Genomic DNA, 17,489 nt, shown 5'->3' with positions numbered 1-17,489 from the left:
TAGAGTTCAACTTGATCAGAAAGTTAAACCCTCGATTTCGATGATCTTGCAGGTGACACGCAATGTCATGACTGCAATTCTCAGCCTGCCTCCAGGAGATATCTACAATCTCTCCGTAACCGCGTGCACGGAAAGAGGGAGTAATACCTCCATGCTCCGCCTTGTCAAGCTAGGTGAGATGAGGGCACAGGTGTGCATGTGAAAGTGGTCATGCTGGGGAAACCAGCATTTGGATTTCTTGGTTTAGCATGGTCTTCTCAACTCAGTGAAATAGCAAAAAACAGCTCGCTCTCTTTTAGACGTAAAATATAGTCATTTATATTACCAAAAGATTGTCTTCATCTTAGTATAAGTTTCTGTGAGAGCAATGTTTACTGTGTTGGGAGACAGGAGTGTCCATCAATCATAGTAAGCTTAGAGAAACTAAGGAATCTCAGGACTCAAAGATGAAAGGACCTTTGAGATTATCCAGTGCAATGTACTCAACCCATCAGAAGCCATTTCCTTTTCATATCATTATTATGTAATGCTCTCTTTAATATCTTCAATTAAATGCATAAGAAAAATAACCCATGTATTGATATTTTAAAATTTGATGTCTTAACTTTAATATAAAATCAAGATAAAATAAAATAATACCATATAATAAAAGCCTAATATGCTAAGTCTCCCTATGTCCAGTAGCCATTTAACCAATCAAAGCATAATATGCTAATTATATGCTAATGTCACTCATGCTCCCTATGATGTGCACTAACCACCAGGGGATAGACACTCCAGCTAGTAGGTTAGCTTGCTGCTAGGGTCTAGCAGATTGGGACTGAGTGAGATGGGCCAGACATGCCCTGGAGCCCTTCCACAGTCCCTCCCTGGCCCTGATCATGAACTGGTGGGATCCCTTGGCCTGACCTGAGCCCTCTTGCAATCCAAGACCCCTCAGGGGATGTCAGAAAGCCAGTTTCAGCCCAATTCCACAGGCCAGGCCAACATATCCCACTGGAGCATGAATTCATGCATGCACCAGGACTCAAGTTTATAATAAATGGATATGGATTCCCTATGTATATGTTCAGATACAGCTCTTCAAAAAAATCATAATGAAATTACTTGATGACCACACATTATTAATATAAATAAATTGGAGTTTATAAGAAGTAAAAGGATCAGTAGTTCCTCCATATAAGAAGTATACAAATAAATGAAGAAATGAACAAGTTCATGTTGATTACTTATAAATAACTGAGCAAGCATAAGTACAGATAGAATAAAACCTAAAATTTAGAGAAATAATAAAAGACTAGATATATTTTCATCTGCTAAGAGAAAGAGGGAAATAACCTTTATTAAAGTAGAAATAACATGCCAAGAAAAATAATAAGTTGTGGATGAGGAGAAATGAGGAAAGTATGAAATTCTTGAAACTGAGCTAAAACTTATTGTTGTAGTGTAGTATCAAAATAAATTTCCATATTATGAAACACAAATAAGTACTACTATTTGTAATGCTTCTAACAAACAAAAAACAAACAAACAAAAAACACAAAACAAAAAAACAATGTACCATGCATTGATATATTCATTTAGTTTCTAATAGATAAAGGGACCTCTAAGATGATCATTCTATAATCAGCAGCAGGCAAAAAAAGGATGGATTGGCAAAAAGTTGTATGGTAGACCTCAAGGAACAGTATTATCAGTTTGAATACTGACCCCCAAAATAAATGCATTTCAATTCAATAAGTAATTTTCACAGCAGAGATCTTATTTTTTATTAAAATATATAAAATGGCAAAATATCTTAAAACACTTAACGTAACTCACTGATATCACTGTTTCAGATGTCTGCTAATTTTAAGCTGTGTCTGAGTGTATTCATGAATCTCAAATAATCACTGTTATTGCATATGTTCATATGTGCAGCTGTAAGTAAAGATTGATCCAGGGTATTTTTGTTAGCAGCTTAAATGCCATAAATAGCATAGCTGACAATAATGTAAATTTAGAAGACTCCTAGAATAGCCCAAAGAAAACAAAGCATAATCTTTCCTTAGTTTACCCAATAATCGCATTTCTCTGTAATCTATTGCACTGTCTTAAATTTTTTGTCTTATATTTGCCATGCAAAAACTAAATTCTTGCACTGAAACCCTTTAAACTTAAATAGGTAGTTGGAAATACATGACATATTGAATGGACACTATGGGCAGAAAAAGTAAATTATTACATAATTTTTAAATCTCTTCTTAATTCCACTTGCATATCTTTCTTGCTTTGCTGACAGCCTACTTCTAAGTTATTTTACTTAACTCATTGGGGAAAAAAAGATCCAATATTACACAGTAAAATATAAACTTGCAATTATATTTATAATGGGTTTATTCTGGTGTGGCATCAGAAAGTCATGTGATACATTGGATATGGACAATGTTTCTGTTTGGAGCTTTCTTCATCATTGCAGGACATGTAGCATTTCCATGTCCCACTCACAAAAGTCCTGTTAGCTTCTGTGGTAACTATTAAAAACATTTCTGCAAACTTCAAAGTACCCTCAGGGAGGTGGTACTGCTTCTATTGAGACTCTAGTAGAGTTCAATTTGGGGCACTTTTGGCAATCTGCTCTTCTTCCCTAGCAGTCTACACTTGAATTCTAAAAATGTGGCTATCACTAACTTCCAGCATTTTATGATCTTTCTATTAAGAAAAAAATATAGCCTCTCTGTCAATTTCAACCATTACCTATAAATTTGCCCATGTATTTGTCAGTTTAAAATTCATTTCTGGAAAAGTGTAACTATTTAAATATTATGCTCATGTTCCCCATGCCTTTCTTTCCCCAAGCTTTATCATTACCAGTAGCTGTGATTCTCAGGGCCTAGCTTTTTTACACAACTCATTTGATTTATTAGTCTCCCATAATGTGCAAGTTCAAAGGTGCTCTTACCAAAATAGCATTCAGTGGGCCTGTTGCATCCTTCACTATCACTTTTATGTGACATTATGGACTAGAGGTCCAGTGCATATTTGTGCACTCCATGGAGGGGGTGGGGGCGGAAGAGGGGTCCCTCAGCCTGGATTTTGAGAGGGCACAGGCCAAGCCAAGAGACCCCACCAGTGCATGATCAGGTCCAGGGAGGGACACAGAAGGTTGGCTAGCCAGGGAGGAACTATGGGAGGGCTCCAAGGGGTGTGTGACCTGTCTTGCTCAGTCCCAATCAGCTGGACTCCAGCAGCAAGCTAACCTACTGCTCGGTGTGTATGCTCCCTGGTGGTCAATGCATGTCATACTGACTGGTCAACCAGTCAACTGTCTATCCCCTGGCTGTCAGTGCATGTCATAGGGAGTGGTTGAGAGTCCTTAGCATATCATTAGCATATTACATTTGATTGGTTGAACAGACTACCAGATGACCAGACACTTAGCATATTAGAATTTTATTATATAGGATGATCTATGAAGTGAGTATGGGTTAAGTCATAAACTGGAATAATTATACTCATACTACATTGGAGTCTGAGTAAAAACCATGATAGTTTCCCAAAGTTATAATGAGGTTTTGGCCTCCATAGATCTGTTAACGGACAGACCTACTTAAACTAGGTAAGAAAGTTTTTAAAATTTTTCAAGAATGAAAAGCAAGTTCCCACAGAAATTATTTCTAGTGAGTCAGAACCCTTAGAACCAATAAGCTTTTCCTTGTTGATATTTTAATATCACACAGTATATTGCCTCTATTTTTTTCCTTTCTGAAAACATGATTGTCTAAATATAATGTACCTATTCTCAGCCTTCCCTTCCCCCATCCTAAAAACTAAATAACCTTACTTTTTATTCATTTGCCTATTTTCTATTCTACTCATCACATTACTGTATTTTATAAGCTCTTTCAATTTCCTATAACACGATGCCTTGCCTACTATAGATGCTCAGTAGATACTGAATGAATTGAATTGAAATTGCCAACCTCAAAGTTGAAAATAGTATTCCAATTAATATTTAACCAAAATAAGTTTCACCTTTCAGAGAAATGAAAACATTTTGCTTTAGTAATAATTAAATTGAAATTATGTTTCCTTTTACAAAAATTTAATGCTTGTCATTTTATGTTTCTTTAAAGCAATTATTTGGTATACATGGAAGTCAAATTAATTTTACTTTATAGAAAAATACAATTTCAGCATCCAGATTTTCAGGACTTGTGTGAATCATAACGCTATTGCTGAACCTAGACCAAAATTGGTTGGGTTAACAATCCTAATTTAATTTCTCTGTGACAGAGGCCTGTTTGGAGTCATTCTACTTGCCATCATGGAGGACAAGATTGATATCTATATAAAGAAATCAAACTATTTATGAACCCAGTACAATATAAATCAATTCAAGATGGCATGTGCAAGGATAGAGAGTCTTCAAAACAATTGTCAAGAATTTTCAATTGTTATCAACTAGAGGCCCATTGCATGAAATTTGTTCACTCAGGGTAGGGGGTTCCTCTGCCCAGCCTGCGCCCTCTCACAGTCTGGGAGCCCTTGGGGGATGTACGACTGACATCCTTAGCACTCCTGCCATTACCACTCCACTCATCAGCTGTGAGCCCGCCTTCTGGATGAGTATTATAGCACTCCCTCTGTGGGAGTGCATTAACCACCATGGGGCAGTTCCTGTGTTAAGCAAATGTCCCCTGGTGGTCAATGCATGTCATAGCAACTGGTCATTCTGCCATTCAATCTATTTGTATATTAGCCTTTTATTATATAGGACTAGGGGCTCAATGCACGGATGCATGTACCCTGAAAGGAACTGTGGGCATTCATTCATTCATTCATTCACTTAATAAATATGTATTGACAACCTTCTCAGCACTGTTCAGATGAACCTGCAGGGAACTTGTAGTAATGAACCTGCAGAACTTTATCACTAGCTATTCACAATATGTTTATGATCCAGTAAAGAGACAGAACAATAAGTACTTTACAAAGCATTGCAATGGGATAGTGTGGTACAGAGTGACTATGTAATTAAAGAAAACACAACTTTCTTTGAAGAAGCAATGAAGACATATCTGAACAACAAGAAAGTATCTGTCATGAGAAGGTTGGGACAGAGCAAGCAAGGCAGAGGGACTAGGCAGAGGCCAAATTATACAGGATTTGTAAGGCATACAGCTGAGATTTTATTTTGAGTGCAATATAAAACTATTTAGAGAATTAAAAAATAATAATCTGACATATTTAAAATAATCCCTCTGGGTGTTCAAGGGAGTAAGGATGGTTGGGTCAGTAATAAAGGTGGGGAGACCAATTAAGGGACTATTTGTCCTTAGCTTTAAAGACAGCATTCTAGCCTGGCTGGTGTTGCTCAGTGGTTGATCATTGACTTATGAACCAAGAGGTCACAGATTTGATTCCTGGTCAGGGTACATGCCTGCTTTGCAGGCTCAATCCCTAGCCTACAAAGCAGGAGGCAACATATTGGTGTTTTCTTCTCATTGATGTCTCTATTCCTTTGCCTTCCTCTCTCACTAATATTAATTTAAAAAAAAAAAAAACATATTTAAGCTGGCAACAGTATGGCTCAGTGGATAGAGCGTTGGCCTGTGGACTAAAGGGTCCCGGGTTCGATTCTGGTCAAGGGCATGTACCTTGGTTGCGGGCACATCCCCAGTAGGATACAAGAGGCAGCTGGTTGATGATTCTCTTTCATCAATGTTTCTAACTCTCTGTCCCTCTCTCTTCCTCTCTGAAAAAATCAATAAAATATATTTAAAAACAAAAAACAAACAAGTACTGTGGGAAATGATGGTAATTTTGACCAAAGTGGTAGTAATAGAGATGAAGAAAAGTGGACAACATTAAAAAAAAAAAAGTGGACAATATTCAGATGCTATTTTGGAGGTTTTGTTCACGGGACTTTCTAAAGGAGTGAAAATAGGAAATGGGAGACAGGGAAATTAAGCATGAATACTAGGTTTTGCTCTGAGCATCTAGGGTGGATGGTGGTGCAATTCACTGAGGTTGAAAAGACTGGAAAATGTAGAGAAGTAAACTTGGAGTAAGGTGAGAATCAAGGCATTTTCCTTGGAAATAAAAATATTGAGAAAACATCCAAGTGCAGTTGTCAGATAGATTATTGATACAAGGAGATCAGGAGAAACTTGTAGGCTGAAAATAGAAATTTGAGGTGTCTGCTAATACCAAAACCAGATAAAGACAACTCAATGAAAGAGAATTACAGACCAATATCCCTCATGAACATAGATGCTAAAATCCTCAACAAAATTCTAGCAAATCGACTCCAGAAGAGCATCACAAAGATCATACACCACGACCAAGTAGGATTTATTCCAGGAATGCAAGGATGGTACAATATCCGCAAATCAATAAACGTGATACATCACATAAACAAATTGAAAGATAAAAATCATATAGTCATATCAATTGATGCAGAAAAAGCATTCGATAAAATCCAACACCCTTTTCTGATAAAAACTCTTAACAAGGTGGGAGTACAAGGATCATACCTCAACATAATAAAAGCTATATATGATAAACCCACAGCCAACATTATACTCAATGGGCAAAAACTAAAACCATTCCCTCTAAGAACAGGAACAAGACAGGGATGCCCACTCTCGCCACTCCTGTTTGACATAGTACTGGAAGTACTAGCCATTGCAATTAGACAAGAGGAGGAAATAAAAGGCATCCAAATTGGAAAAGAAGAAGTAAAGTTATCCTTATTTGCCGATGACATGATATTGTACATAAAAAACCCAAAAGACTCCATTAAAAAACTAATTGACTTAATAAATGAATTTGGTAATGTAGCAGGATACAAAATTAATGCCAAGAAATCCATGGCTTTTCTATACACCAACAGAGAAACTGCAGAAACAGAGACTAAAAAAGCAATTCCATTTACCATCGCACCAAAAAAATTAAGATACCTAGGAATAACTTTAACTAAGGAAGTAAAGGACCTATATGGGGAAAACTACACGACACTGAAAAAAGAGATAGAGGAAGATGTAAGGAGATGGAAGAACATACCATGTTCATGGATTGGTAGGATCAACATCATCAAAATGTCCATACTTCCTAAAGCAATCTATAGGTTCAATGCACTCCCCATTAAAATACCAACGACATATTTCACCGACCTAGAAAGAACTCTCCAAAAGTTCATTTGGAACAATAAAAGACCCCGAATAGCCACAGCAATCCTGAGAAAGAAGAGTAAAGTAGGAGGGATCTCAATACCAGACTTCAAACTATATTACAAAGCCACTGTTCTCAAAACAGCCTGGTACTGGCACAAGAACAGACATATAGATCAATGGAATCGAATTGAGAACCCAGATATCAACCCAAATCACTATGCTCAACTAATATTTGACAAAGGAGGCACGAATATACAATGGAGTCAAGACAGTTTCTTCAATAAATGGTGTTGGGAAAATTGGACAGACACATGCAAAAGAATGAAACTAGATCACCAACTTACACCATTCACAAAAATAAACTCAAAATGGATACAGGACTTAAACATCAGACGGGAAACCATAAAAATACTAGAAGCATCCACAGGCAGCAAAATCTCAGACGTATGCCAAAAGAACTTTTTCACTGATACTACCCCTAGGGCAATGGAAGCTAAAGAGAAAATAAACAAATGGGACTACATCAAAATAAAAAGCTTTTTTACAGCAAAAGAAACCATCAACAAAACAACAAGAAAGCCCACAGTGTGGGAGAACATATTTGCAAATGATACCACTGATAAAGGTTTAATCTCCAACATCTACAAACAGCTTATACAACTAAATAAAAGGAAGATAAATAATCCAATTAAAAAATGGGCAATGGACCTAAATAGAACATTTTCAAAAGAAGACAGAAGGAAGGCCAAAAGGCACATGAAAACATGCTCAAAGTCACTAATTGTCCGAGAGATGCAAATCAAAACAACAATGCGGTACCATCTCACACCTGTCAGAATGGCCAACATCAACAAATCAACAAACGACAAGTGTTGGCGAGGTTGCGGAGAAAAAGGAACCCTCGTGCACTGCTGGTGGGAATGTAGACTGGTGCAACCACTGTGGAGAACAGTGTGGAGTTTCCTCAAAAAACTGAAAATGGAACTCCCATTTGACCCAGTAATCCCACTTCTAGGAATATATCCCAAGAAACTAGAAACACCAATCAGAAAGGATATATGCACCCCTATGTTCATAGCAGCACAATCTACAATAGCCAGAATTTGGAAACAGCCTAAGTGTCCGTCAGCAGATGATTGGATCCAAAAACTTTGGTACATCTACACAATGGAATACTATGCGGCCATAAAAAATAAGGAATTCTCATCATTTGCAGCAAACTGGATGGAACTGGAGAACATCATGCTGAGTGAAATAAGCCAATCAATGAAAGAGAAACACCACATGACCTCACTCATTTGTGGATAACAAAGAGCATTATAAACTGATGAACCAAAAGATAGATATAGAGACAGTAAATCAACAAGTAGACTGTCAAATTACAGCGGGGAGGGGAGGAAGATCTGGGAGAGATAATAGATCAACCGAAGGACTTTTATACATGCATATAAGTATAACCAATGGACACAAAACTCTGGGGAGGGAGGGGATGTGTGGGAGGGAGGGTGGGGGGCAAAAATAAAAAAATCAATAAAATATATTAAAAAAAAAAAAAAAAAAAAAAAAGAAATTTGAGGTGTCTGGATAAGAGCACCAAGTAGTAGGCAGAAATACAGGATAAGAGAAGCCTTGGGTCTAGCCTAGAAGATGCACCCGGCACTTAGAAACTGAGCAGAGGAGGAGAAGCCAGCAAGAGAGACAAAAGGAACAGCCCATGGGGTCAGGGGAAGCCAAAAGACAGAATGTCAAACTTTGCCTTATCCTGGTGGTCAAACTTCTGCCTTATCCTGATCATTGCTGTGCTCAGGCATGTTCAAGATAAAAAATTAAGTAACTTTAATGCTGGGAAAGACTTGTAATTTAGTGCAGTGTCCTCATTTGAGCAAGCTTGAGCCTTGAGAAATTTGACCCACCACATACTGTTGAGCCTGTGTCCAGAAATAGTGATCCAGTACTTTATATCCATCTGCTGCTTATGATTTCCTGGATTTGGGTGTTGTTTTTTTAAATTAAAAACTTCCATTTTCTATTAACACATTTAACAGAACAGGGAGGAGCCACACACCCATCTGTGTGGCTTCCTGTTTTGTAACTTGGGTATTAATGACATTGGCTTGATTTTTTTTTTAACCTCAGTCATGAAAGATTTTATATAAATTAAGAATCTTTAAAACATAATTGGACTATAGGCCAAAAAAAATCAAAAGATTTTCAGATGTTTGGGGAATATTAGAATCTATTTTCTCTCATAATAGTTCCGATTACAAATAATTACACACATTTGGATGAAATGTCATTTCTAACTGTATAAAAGCCCAGTCATCACACCCTTTATGGTCTCACTCCCAGCTGAGAAAATTTATTTTTTGTTATGTTGAAGTCATTGAGTTTATAATTTTGGATATAGTTGCTTGGATATGCACAGTTCCCATATTTGGTGAGAGGTGAGTGAAGTGCTGTGAGTCACAGTATACTAAAGTCAAAGTTCCTCTCCCTATCCACCCATGCTTTTCTTAAATCCTCTCCTAGTAAGTGACTGACTTGTTATCCTCCTTAACCCCACAAAAAAGAAAGGAAGAAAATGTATTTAATATAATAAGAATGTGAATAAATGTGTCAATGGAGCCCAGAGAGAAGGAAGGAAAGAAGGAAGAATATATACATATATGCTGCCAGTCAGTTAAAAAAGAAGCTAATAAAATATTTAAGGTACTATACTGTTTAAAAAATGAATTCATTCTATCAGTCAACAAATACTTAATAAGAATTTACTTTGTGCTAGGCACTATTCTATGTGCAGAGGACACAGAAATAAATGACAAAACTTCTACCCTTATTCTAAGTGAAGAAAAAGGGATGAAAAATAGAAGATATCCAAAGGTGATAAGTGGATTAAAAATGAAGCCAGGAAGGGGGAAGTGTTATGGGGATTAGGAGGTGCGATTTTTGTAGGTAGGGAGGAATACGTTTCACTGTAAAGGTGATATTTCAGTGAAAACCTGGAGGAAGGAGTGAGCCTTGTGGATAACGGGAGGAGATTCTGTCGGGGCAGAGGGAACCACGGTGCAAAGCTGCAGAAGGACCAGTGTGCTTGGCAAGTTCAAAGACACGTCAGGAAGGCAGTGCGGCTGAAGTGAAGTAAACAGAAGAGTAGTAAATCAAAGAGCCGAGAGGTAACCGAGGAGCAGATAATGAAGGGTCATGGAAAAGACATTCTATTCTGAGTAAGATGGCACTCCTTTGGATGGTTCAAGCAGAGAAGTCACCTGACCTGGTAAGTTTTACAGGATCACTTTGGGGAGGATAGGCTGTTCAGAGTTGAGGGTAAAGGCAGCTAGATAAGATGACTGTTCATCCCTGTTGTCCTCTTAAGTAATCCTTTTTCTTCCCCAAACTATTTTAATTTGGACACTTTTTTATTTTTATTTTTTAAAATATATTTTATTGATTTTTTACAGAGAAGAAGGGAGAGGGATAGAGAGCTAGAAAAGTCGATGAGAGAGAAACATCGACCAGCTGCCTCTTGCACAGCCCCCACTGGGGATGTGACCGCAACCAATGTACATGTTCCTGACTGGAATCGAACCTGGGACCTTTCAGTCCACAGACCGACGCTCTACCACTGAGCCAAATCGGTTTCGGCACTTTTTTTTTATTTTTTATTGATTTTAGAGAGGAAGGGAGAGGGAGAGAGATAGATAGAAATATCAGCGATGAGAGAGAATCATTGCTTGGCTGCCTCCTGCACACCCCCAGGAATCGAGCTCTCAACCCAGGCATATGCCCTGACCATGAATCAAACCCTGGGACCCTTACGTCTGTAGGTTTATATTTTATCCACTGAGCCAAACCTTATCCACTGAGCCAAACCGGCCAGGGCTAATTTGAACACTTTTAATAAATTACACAGTCATCTTAAAGTTAGGAGGCTAATTGCATCTATCCAGATAAGATATTATACTTGCTTGGATCAGGATGATAGTCATGTGGATGATAGAAATTTTTTTTTGGAAGGACTGAGATACTACTTATTGAGTTGGTAAACATTATGGAAGAGGCAGGTTTGGGGGAAAGATCAGAAGTTCAGGTTTTGGGTGTGTCATCATTTGAAGGTGTCAATTAAACATTAAAGAGCAGACACTGAGTAGCACTGGAGCTTGGAGTCTTTAGGATTGGAAATAAAAATTTGAGGGTAGTCTGGAAACCAAATGGATGAGGTTATTGAGGAATAAATAAAGGGGGGGAAATGCTATCCAAGGACTAAGTCCAGGGGCACTCTATCCTTAAGAAGTGGAAGTAATGAACAGGAACCAGCAAAAAAAAAAAAAAAAAATCTGAGGAGTGGCCAGTGAAATAAGAGCTAGAAAAACGTGATGTGCCAAGAACCAAGCAAAGAAAGTGCTTCAGTGAGTACAGTGATTGACTTGTCCAGCCTGCTGATAAGTCAAGATAAGAAATGACCATTGATCTTCACAACCCAGAAGTCACTGGTGATTTGAGGAGGAGGCATTTGGATGGCATGGTGAGAAAAAATAATAATTAAAAAGATTTCAAGAGAGTATGAAAGGGGAAAAACTGAAGATAGCTGGAATAACAAAACTTGTGAGGAGTATAATTGTGAAAAGGAGAGAAAATGAGCAGGAGCTGAGAGAAAGTACCCAAGAGTGTTAATTTGTTTGGTTGGGTTTTGCTTTGTTTGTGTTTCTTGTTTCCTTAACTAGCTGGAAACCGCTTGTCCATGCACTCATTAGAGTGATTCACCAGAGCAGGAAGAATTGATGATACAGAAGAGCTGGAGGTGAAACTTGTTAGAATGATGTCTTTGACTGGGCCAGAAGAGATGGCCCAGGGTATCCATGCAGGAGGTGGCCATACACTGGGTGAATCTGTAGGAAGATGATGAATGATAGAGTACATGGGCATTCATGGGGCAGATGAGTAGGGTGATGGTAATGATGGGAGTTTGTGGAAGGTTTTCCTATTGACTTCTTTGCAGAGGATCATTGCTGTGTTACTCCTCTTATGCAGACCTGCATGGCCAGCAGACCCATGCAAGCATTGTTTTCTGCGTTAGGCTGCCAGGCATGTCACCATTCCATGACTCCATTCCTGCACCTGAGGCTGACTGACGCCTCTTCATTGATCTCTCCCATTTTCCACTGCAGGTTTTGGGGTTTCGCTGCAATTTGCCAGCTGCCCACAGCTAAACCACACAACTTTTATACTTCCTTAAAAGTGTTTCTCCTACCCACCAAAAAAATGACTTGCATGTTCTACAAGTTTCTTCTGAATATGTTAGAGGGATCTGGATGGTGGACTCATAGGGCAGTGAGCAGTGTTTTGTACTGATTTCTGTACATAATAAGCAAGTGCCACTCTGGATAAGTTGGTCTTCTGGGCAAAGGAATTTTAAGGAGGCTTCCTCATCCCTAGTTACATGGAAATGAAGGGAAAACACCCATGTTTGCGGGGAAGAGGCTAGGTGTATGAAGGGCCCTTAACTAGAGCTACAGAGGTTTGGATTCCAGCTGTGGCTCTCAGGGATAAATTGTGTTTCCTTAGAAAAGTGGCTCAGGCCCTCTGTAGTTCAGTTGCCTCATCTATAAAATGAGGGTCTAGACTAACTGTTCTTTAAGGTTCCTTCAAGTTTTAAAATGTAATTCGTGCATGAGTTCGTGCAAGGTTAATGATACATAAGAGCAATGATTTTGTCCTAAGAATTGTGCAATATGTAACTCCTAACTAAATAAAAAGGCTAAGTATAAACACATATCTCTGAAACCAAAAAAAGAGGAAGTCAGAAATTTTGATTTGAAACTAAGTAAAGTTAAATGATAGCTTTCTCTAAAAAAAAAAAAAAAAAAAAAAAAAAAAAAAAAAAAAAAAAAAAAAAAATCTAGCAATCTTAATTTACATAAGCCAGTAAAACCATAAACACACCAGGTGATTCACAGAAGGGAATATTACATTTGCTATTATTCAGCCATAAAGAATTTATTCTAAACGTAATGGAAATAACAGGTATTTCTAATTCCTGAGCAAATGAAAATTTTGTTTTGTTTATGAATAAGGCCTAATTATAGTTTAATGCTAAATATTTGCCTGAATTAAAAAAAAAATTCCAATGTGGTCTTTAAATGGTCTAATTATTAAATATATCTAGGAAGAGACTCACCCAAAGTCAACAAGAGAATTGGCTAACAAATTTTAGTTTAACGAAGGTTTCTTGCTCTTTAATATGATTTTCTTCTTCTTGATTTATTGTAGTCAATCTTAATTCACTGTTGATGATTTATCTATCTCTTTTTTCTTCTTTCAAATTAGTGTCTTCTTTTCCAGATGTTTTGACTACGTTGAACATAATTTATGCAATTTATATCTTAAGCCACAGATGCTTTTTTTTCTGGCCAAGTTTATATAGCTTATTCTGTTTAAGGTAGAGCTGCCTGGGTTGAAGAAAATAAAAATAGATTTTAAAACCATATGATAAAGCTATTAAAGACTATCCTTTGTATACTAGGATACCAGCAACTTGCTATTAGTGAGGCTGGGGGTTGAAAATAGATTTTGCCACTACTGATCATTTTTTAGGATGTTTTTCTATTGAATTTCCCTTATCACCAATGCTCTGCCATTTGTAAAATGACTCATCCTGTTTAGAAGTATGAAATGTAAGCAGAATGAATCTAGTTGGCCCTTATGGATATAATCTTGACTTCATTAACATCACCCTATCAGCAGCTAAATGAATGGGCCGCATTAAAATAAGAAACAATGTAATAAACTGTCAGAGAAAGGTGGATTTTAGACAATAAATGCATTCTACTCTGCTCCAAGGCTAAATATTACACCTTGCTCCCTTTAGAATTCTCTAGGAAATAAGAGATTTCCTGCCAGAGACGAGAATAAGAATTAGACACTAGCTTGTACTTCACTCGAGGTCACCTTCACTTTCCAGAGATCCTGGGCAACAGCCTGAGCCTCTCCTAATCCAATCTAAATTAAATGGTAAAGGTAGCTTTTCAGCTTTCCATTCTGCTCATGGTCTGTGCATTGGATTTGATCCCTTTATAAAATTAGTTTGGATTCCCAACTCATATAGGAGAAGCATTGACGAAGAAGGAAGAGAAGGAAAGGGGGAGGGCCAAATAGTTCATTGCAACACCAGCAATGTTAAAAAGCTTTCAGAGAGTATTGAAAAGCAAGCAACCCTGTATCTATACCCCAGTTTGTAAAAATAGTTTATATTACCCATAAATTCTCACATCCAATATCATAGACTCTGAAATTATTTTAACCAAAAGGAAAGCTGGTGTCATAGAGCAGGGCAATTTTGAATAAATTAATATTTAAGATGTGATTTAAAGAGATAGGAAATGGTAATCAGATGTTCTATAACTAATATCTACATGACTCTTTATATTATATAAAGTGTTTTTGTATATATCATCTAAAATCTCACTTACTCTTCATAACATGAACAAAGTATGCCTATTCTTCTCCTTTATGAGCTAGGCTATATTTGATATTTTGAACAATAAGAAACTGTATTAATTTGTTTGCTAGGGCTGCCAAAATACTTGACCTATTTGGATTTGACACAATAGATATTGATCACAATCGATCATGGTGCAGGTAGGATTGAGCAAAGTTGTGTTTTAAAATGACTTAAGCCATTATTGACAAATGAAGAAAAGACCAACTTGAGGCAGGGAAAAGGAGTTAAGGACTACTGTAATGACTGATATGTGTGATGACAAAGCCTGCAGCATAATGAAAAGAATAGATAAAGGGATTAAATGACAATAATTATTAACAGGTATGCTGTCTGGCATGGAGCAGCAGGAGAGCCTCAATATAGTTGTCTTAGATGATTGAATGAATGGTGGTACTCCTGAGAGAATCAGGAGTAATTGGAAATTAGAATTGATTTGTGAGAAGGTGAGGACTCCAGGTTCCATTTTGATCATATGGAGTTTGAGGTAATAGTGAGATATTTGAGTAAGCACAGATTAGAAATATATGTGTAAAAAAGGCAGATCTGAATATTAGTAAGGATCCAGGCAATGTTCATATTGGATAACTAAACTAATTTTATCTACCTACTAGATGCCCAGTGCACAAAATTCGTGCACAGAGGGGGTGTCCCTTAGCCAAGCCTGTACCCTCTCCCATCTGGAACCCCTTAGGGGACATCCCTCTTACAATCCGAGACTGCTGGCTCCCAACCACTTGCCTGCCGGCCTGCCAGCCTGATAACCCCCTAATTACTCCCCTGCCAGCCATCTTGTGACATCCATCTTTGACCACATGGGAGCAGCCATCTTGTGTGATGGCATGGGGTCAATTTACATACTACCTCTTTATAATATAGGATAAGAAAAATGTATAGAGAGGTGTTCTAGGGATTCTAATCATTGTCCAATAGATACACTCTGAGGAGCAGTTAGTGGTGTATAATTTTTCAAGAAAAATAACCCAGGCCCAGCTTAACAAATAATTCATACCTACCCCCAGACAGCCTCACACTTGCTTTCAAAGGTCCAAGTTCTACCCAAGTCAGAATCACTGGAGGATTTATTCTCTGACTCATAGCCCTATTAGCAGTGTGGGAACTGGAAGTTGGTCTCTGTGTTTTATCAACAATCTTCATCAGAAGGAAAGTGAGACAATACAATGTCTGGAAGAGTAGGAATTCCTTGCAAATGAGAAAGGGGTCCTGACATCTATTGTAAATTATTCTTTTCCAATACTAATTCATCTCTTTCCTCCTTCAACTCTTCTTCCTACCCTTGTCAAGCTGACTCTGGATAGAACAAAGACTTCTTTTTAGTTGGATACAGATTTAGGTTACCCACAATAGATCATATTAAGAGTGATTCTGAAATACTTCTTGGGTTCTGGACAGGACCATGATGATGATAGTCTACAAAGAAAGTGTAAACCTTCCCACACAAAGACATACACTTGTCCAAGGAGTGAAAAGGCTTCTAGGGATTTGTCAAGCTCTTCTAAAACCTAAGAACTGGAGACTGACTTAGGAGAGTGGGGCTGATAATAAAAAGAAATCCAAGCAAACAGTGGCAACAGTTGTCTGACAGGGACACTCGGGTGGGCAGAGAAGATACGATATGTCCAAACAACCAACGTCAAGGCGGTCTGACAGCAGGTCACAGGACCCTGGTTTAAAAGTTGGGTTCAGTCATAGCTCCTTGTATACAGGACGTCATCCAAGGAAAGGCAATGCCCCAAGGACTGCAGCGCAGGGAGGGGTTCAGCAGAGATTCAGGAAATGGGGAACATGATGGCAAACCACTTCCTAGAACTGGGAAACAGGCAGGGGTTGGTCTCAAGCCAACAAATTCCGTGATTCAATTACTAAAAATGAGCATGAAGGGGCCTGGACAGCACAGCTTACATAACTAATGAATTAATTTATTTATGATGATAAAATCTCTAAAAGAATAAAATAAATCAGTTCACTAACATTTTATTAACTACCTAGTCCATTTCCATCAGTATTTTTATTTTTATTTTTTTCAATTATAGTTTGCATTTAATATTATTTTATATTAGTTTCATGTGTATAGCATAGTGGTTAAACCATCATGTACTTGAAAATGTGTTCCCCACTGTTATTTCCAGTTCCCATATAGCACCATACATAGTTATTAAAATATTATTGATTATATTTCCTATACTGTACTTTGCATTCTCATGACACTTTTGTAACTACCAATCTGTATTTCTCAATCCCTTCACCTTTTTCACCCAGTCTCCCAGCCCCCCTCCCCTCTGGCAATCATCAGTCTGTTCTCTGAAGCTGTGGGTCTGTTTCTATTTTGTCAACCTTTTTCTTTAACCAAGAAATCTTATCATCTAGTTAGCTTTACCCTTTTTAATATTGACTATCATTTCAAGAAATCATTCCTAACTAAATTATTTTAAATAGTCTCAAGAGAAAGGAAGGCAAGTTGTTGGCTAACCACCAGACTGAATCTTTTCCTTAACAGTGAGCACACACATTATTTTCATTTTCTCAGTCTTTTAAATTTAGGTTCTTGTTTCTTACCCATAAAGCTCTGGATTATCAGGGCCATGTGAACTCCAGTGTAGATGACATAAAAACTATTAATAGACGATGTCTGTAATAAACCTGAAGTAGGAAACAGAACTGTTCTAAAAAGAGAAGTATAAAATAGAAGAGGGGAAAAGCAATTAGATGATTGTCTTGGTAAAAGGACATATTTCAAAAGAAATACAAAACCTTCACAGTGCTCCTACCTACCTATATTTGGATTTTTGTGTGTGGCTATTTTATCTTGCTGATAG

At 37.6% G+C, this 17,489-nt stretch overlaps 1 protein-coding gene across 3 annotated transcripts in view; it reads left to right on the top strand.

The window, feature by feature from the left end:
* The window catches only part of PTPRO (protein tyrosine phosphatase receptor type O), a 206,816-nt gene that overhangs the window by 139,032 nt on the left and 50,295 nt on the right, over positions 1-17,489 (top strand). For all 3 annotated transcript variants that reach the window (XM_084877905.1, XM_084877904.1, XM_084877906.1), the window contains one exon: positions 53-173. In XM_084877905.1, the coding sequence (XP_084734031.1) occupies positions 53-173 (121 nt within the window). The remainder of the gene's footprint in view (positions 1-52; positions 174-17,489) is intronic.

The sequence above is a fragment of the Pipistrellus hanaki genome (genome assembly GCF_964339955.1).
Source record: "Pipistrellus hanaki genome assembly, chromosome: 3".
NCBI lineage: Eukaryota > Metazoa > Chordata > Mammalia > Chiroptera > Vespertilionidae > Pipistrellus > Pipistrellus hanaki.
The sequence above is the reverse complement of the archived record's forward strand: the minus strand, read 5'-3'. Positions and strand labels throughout refer to the sequence as shown.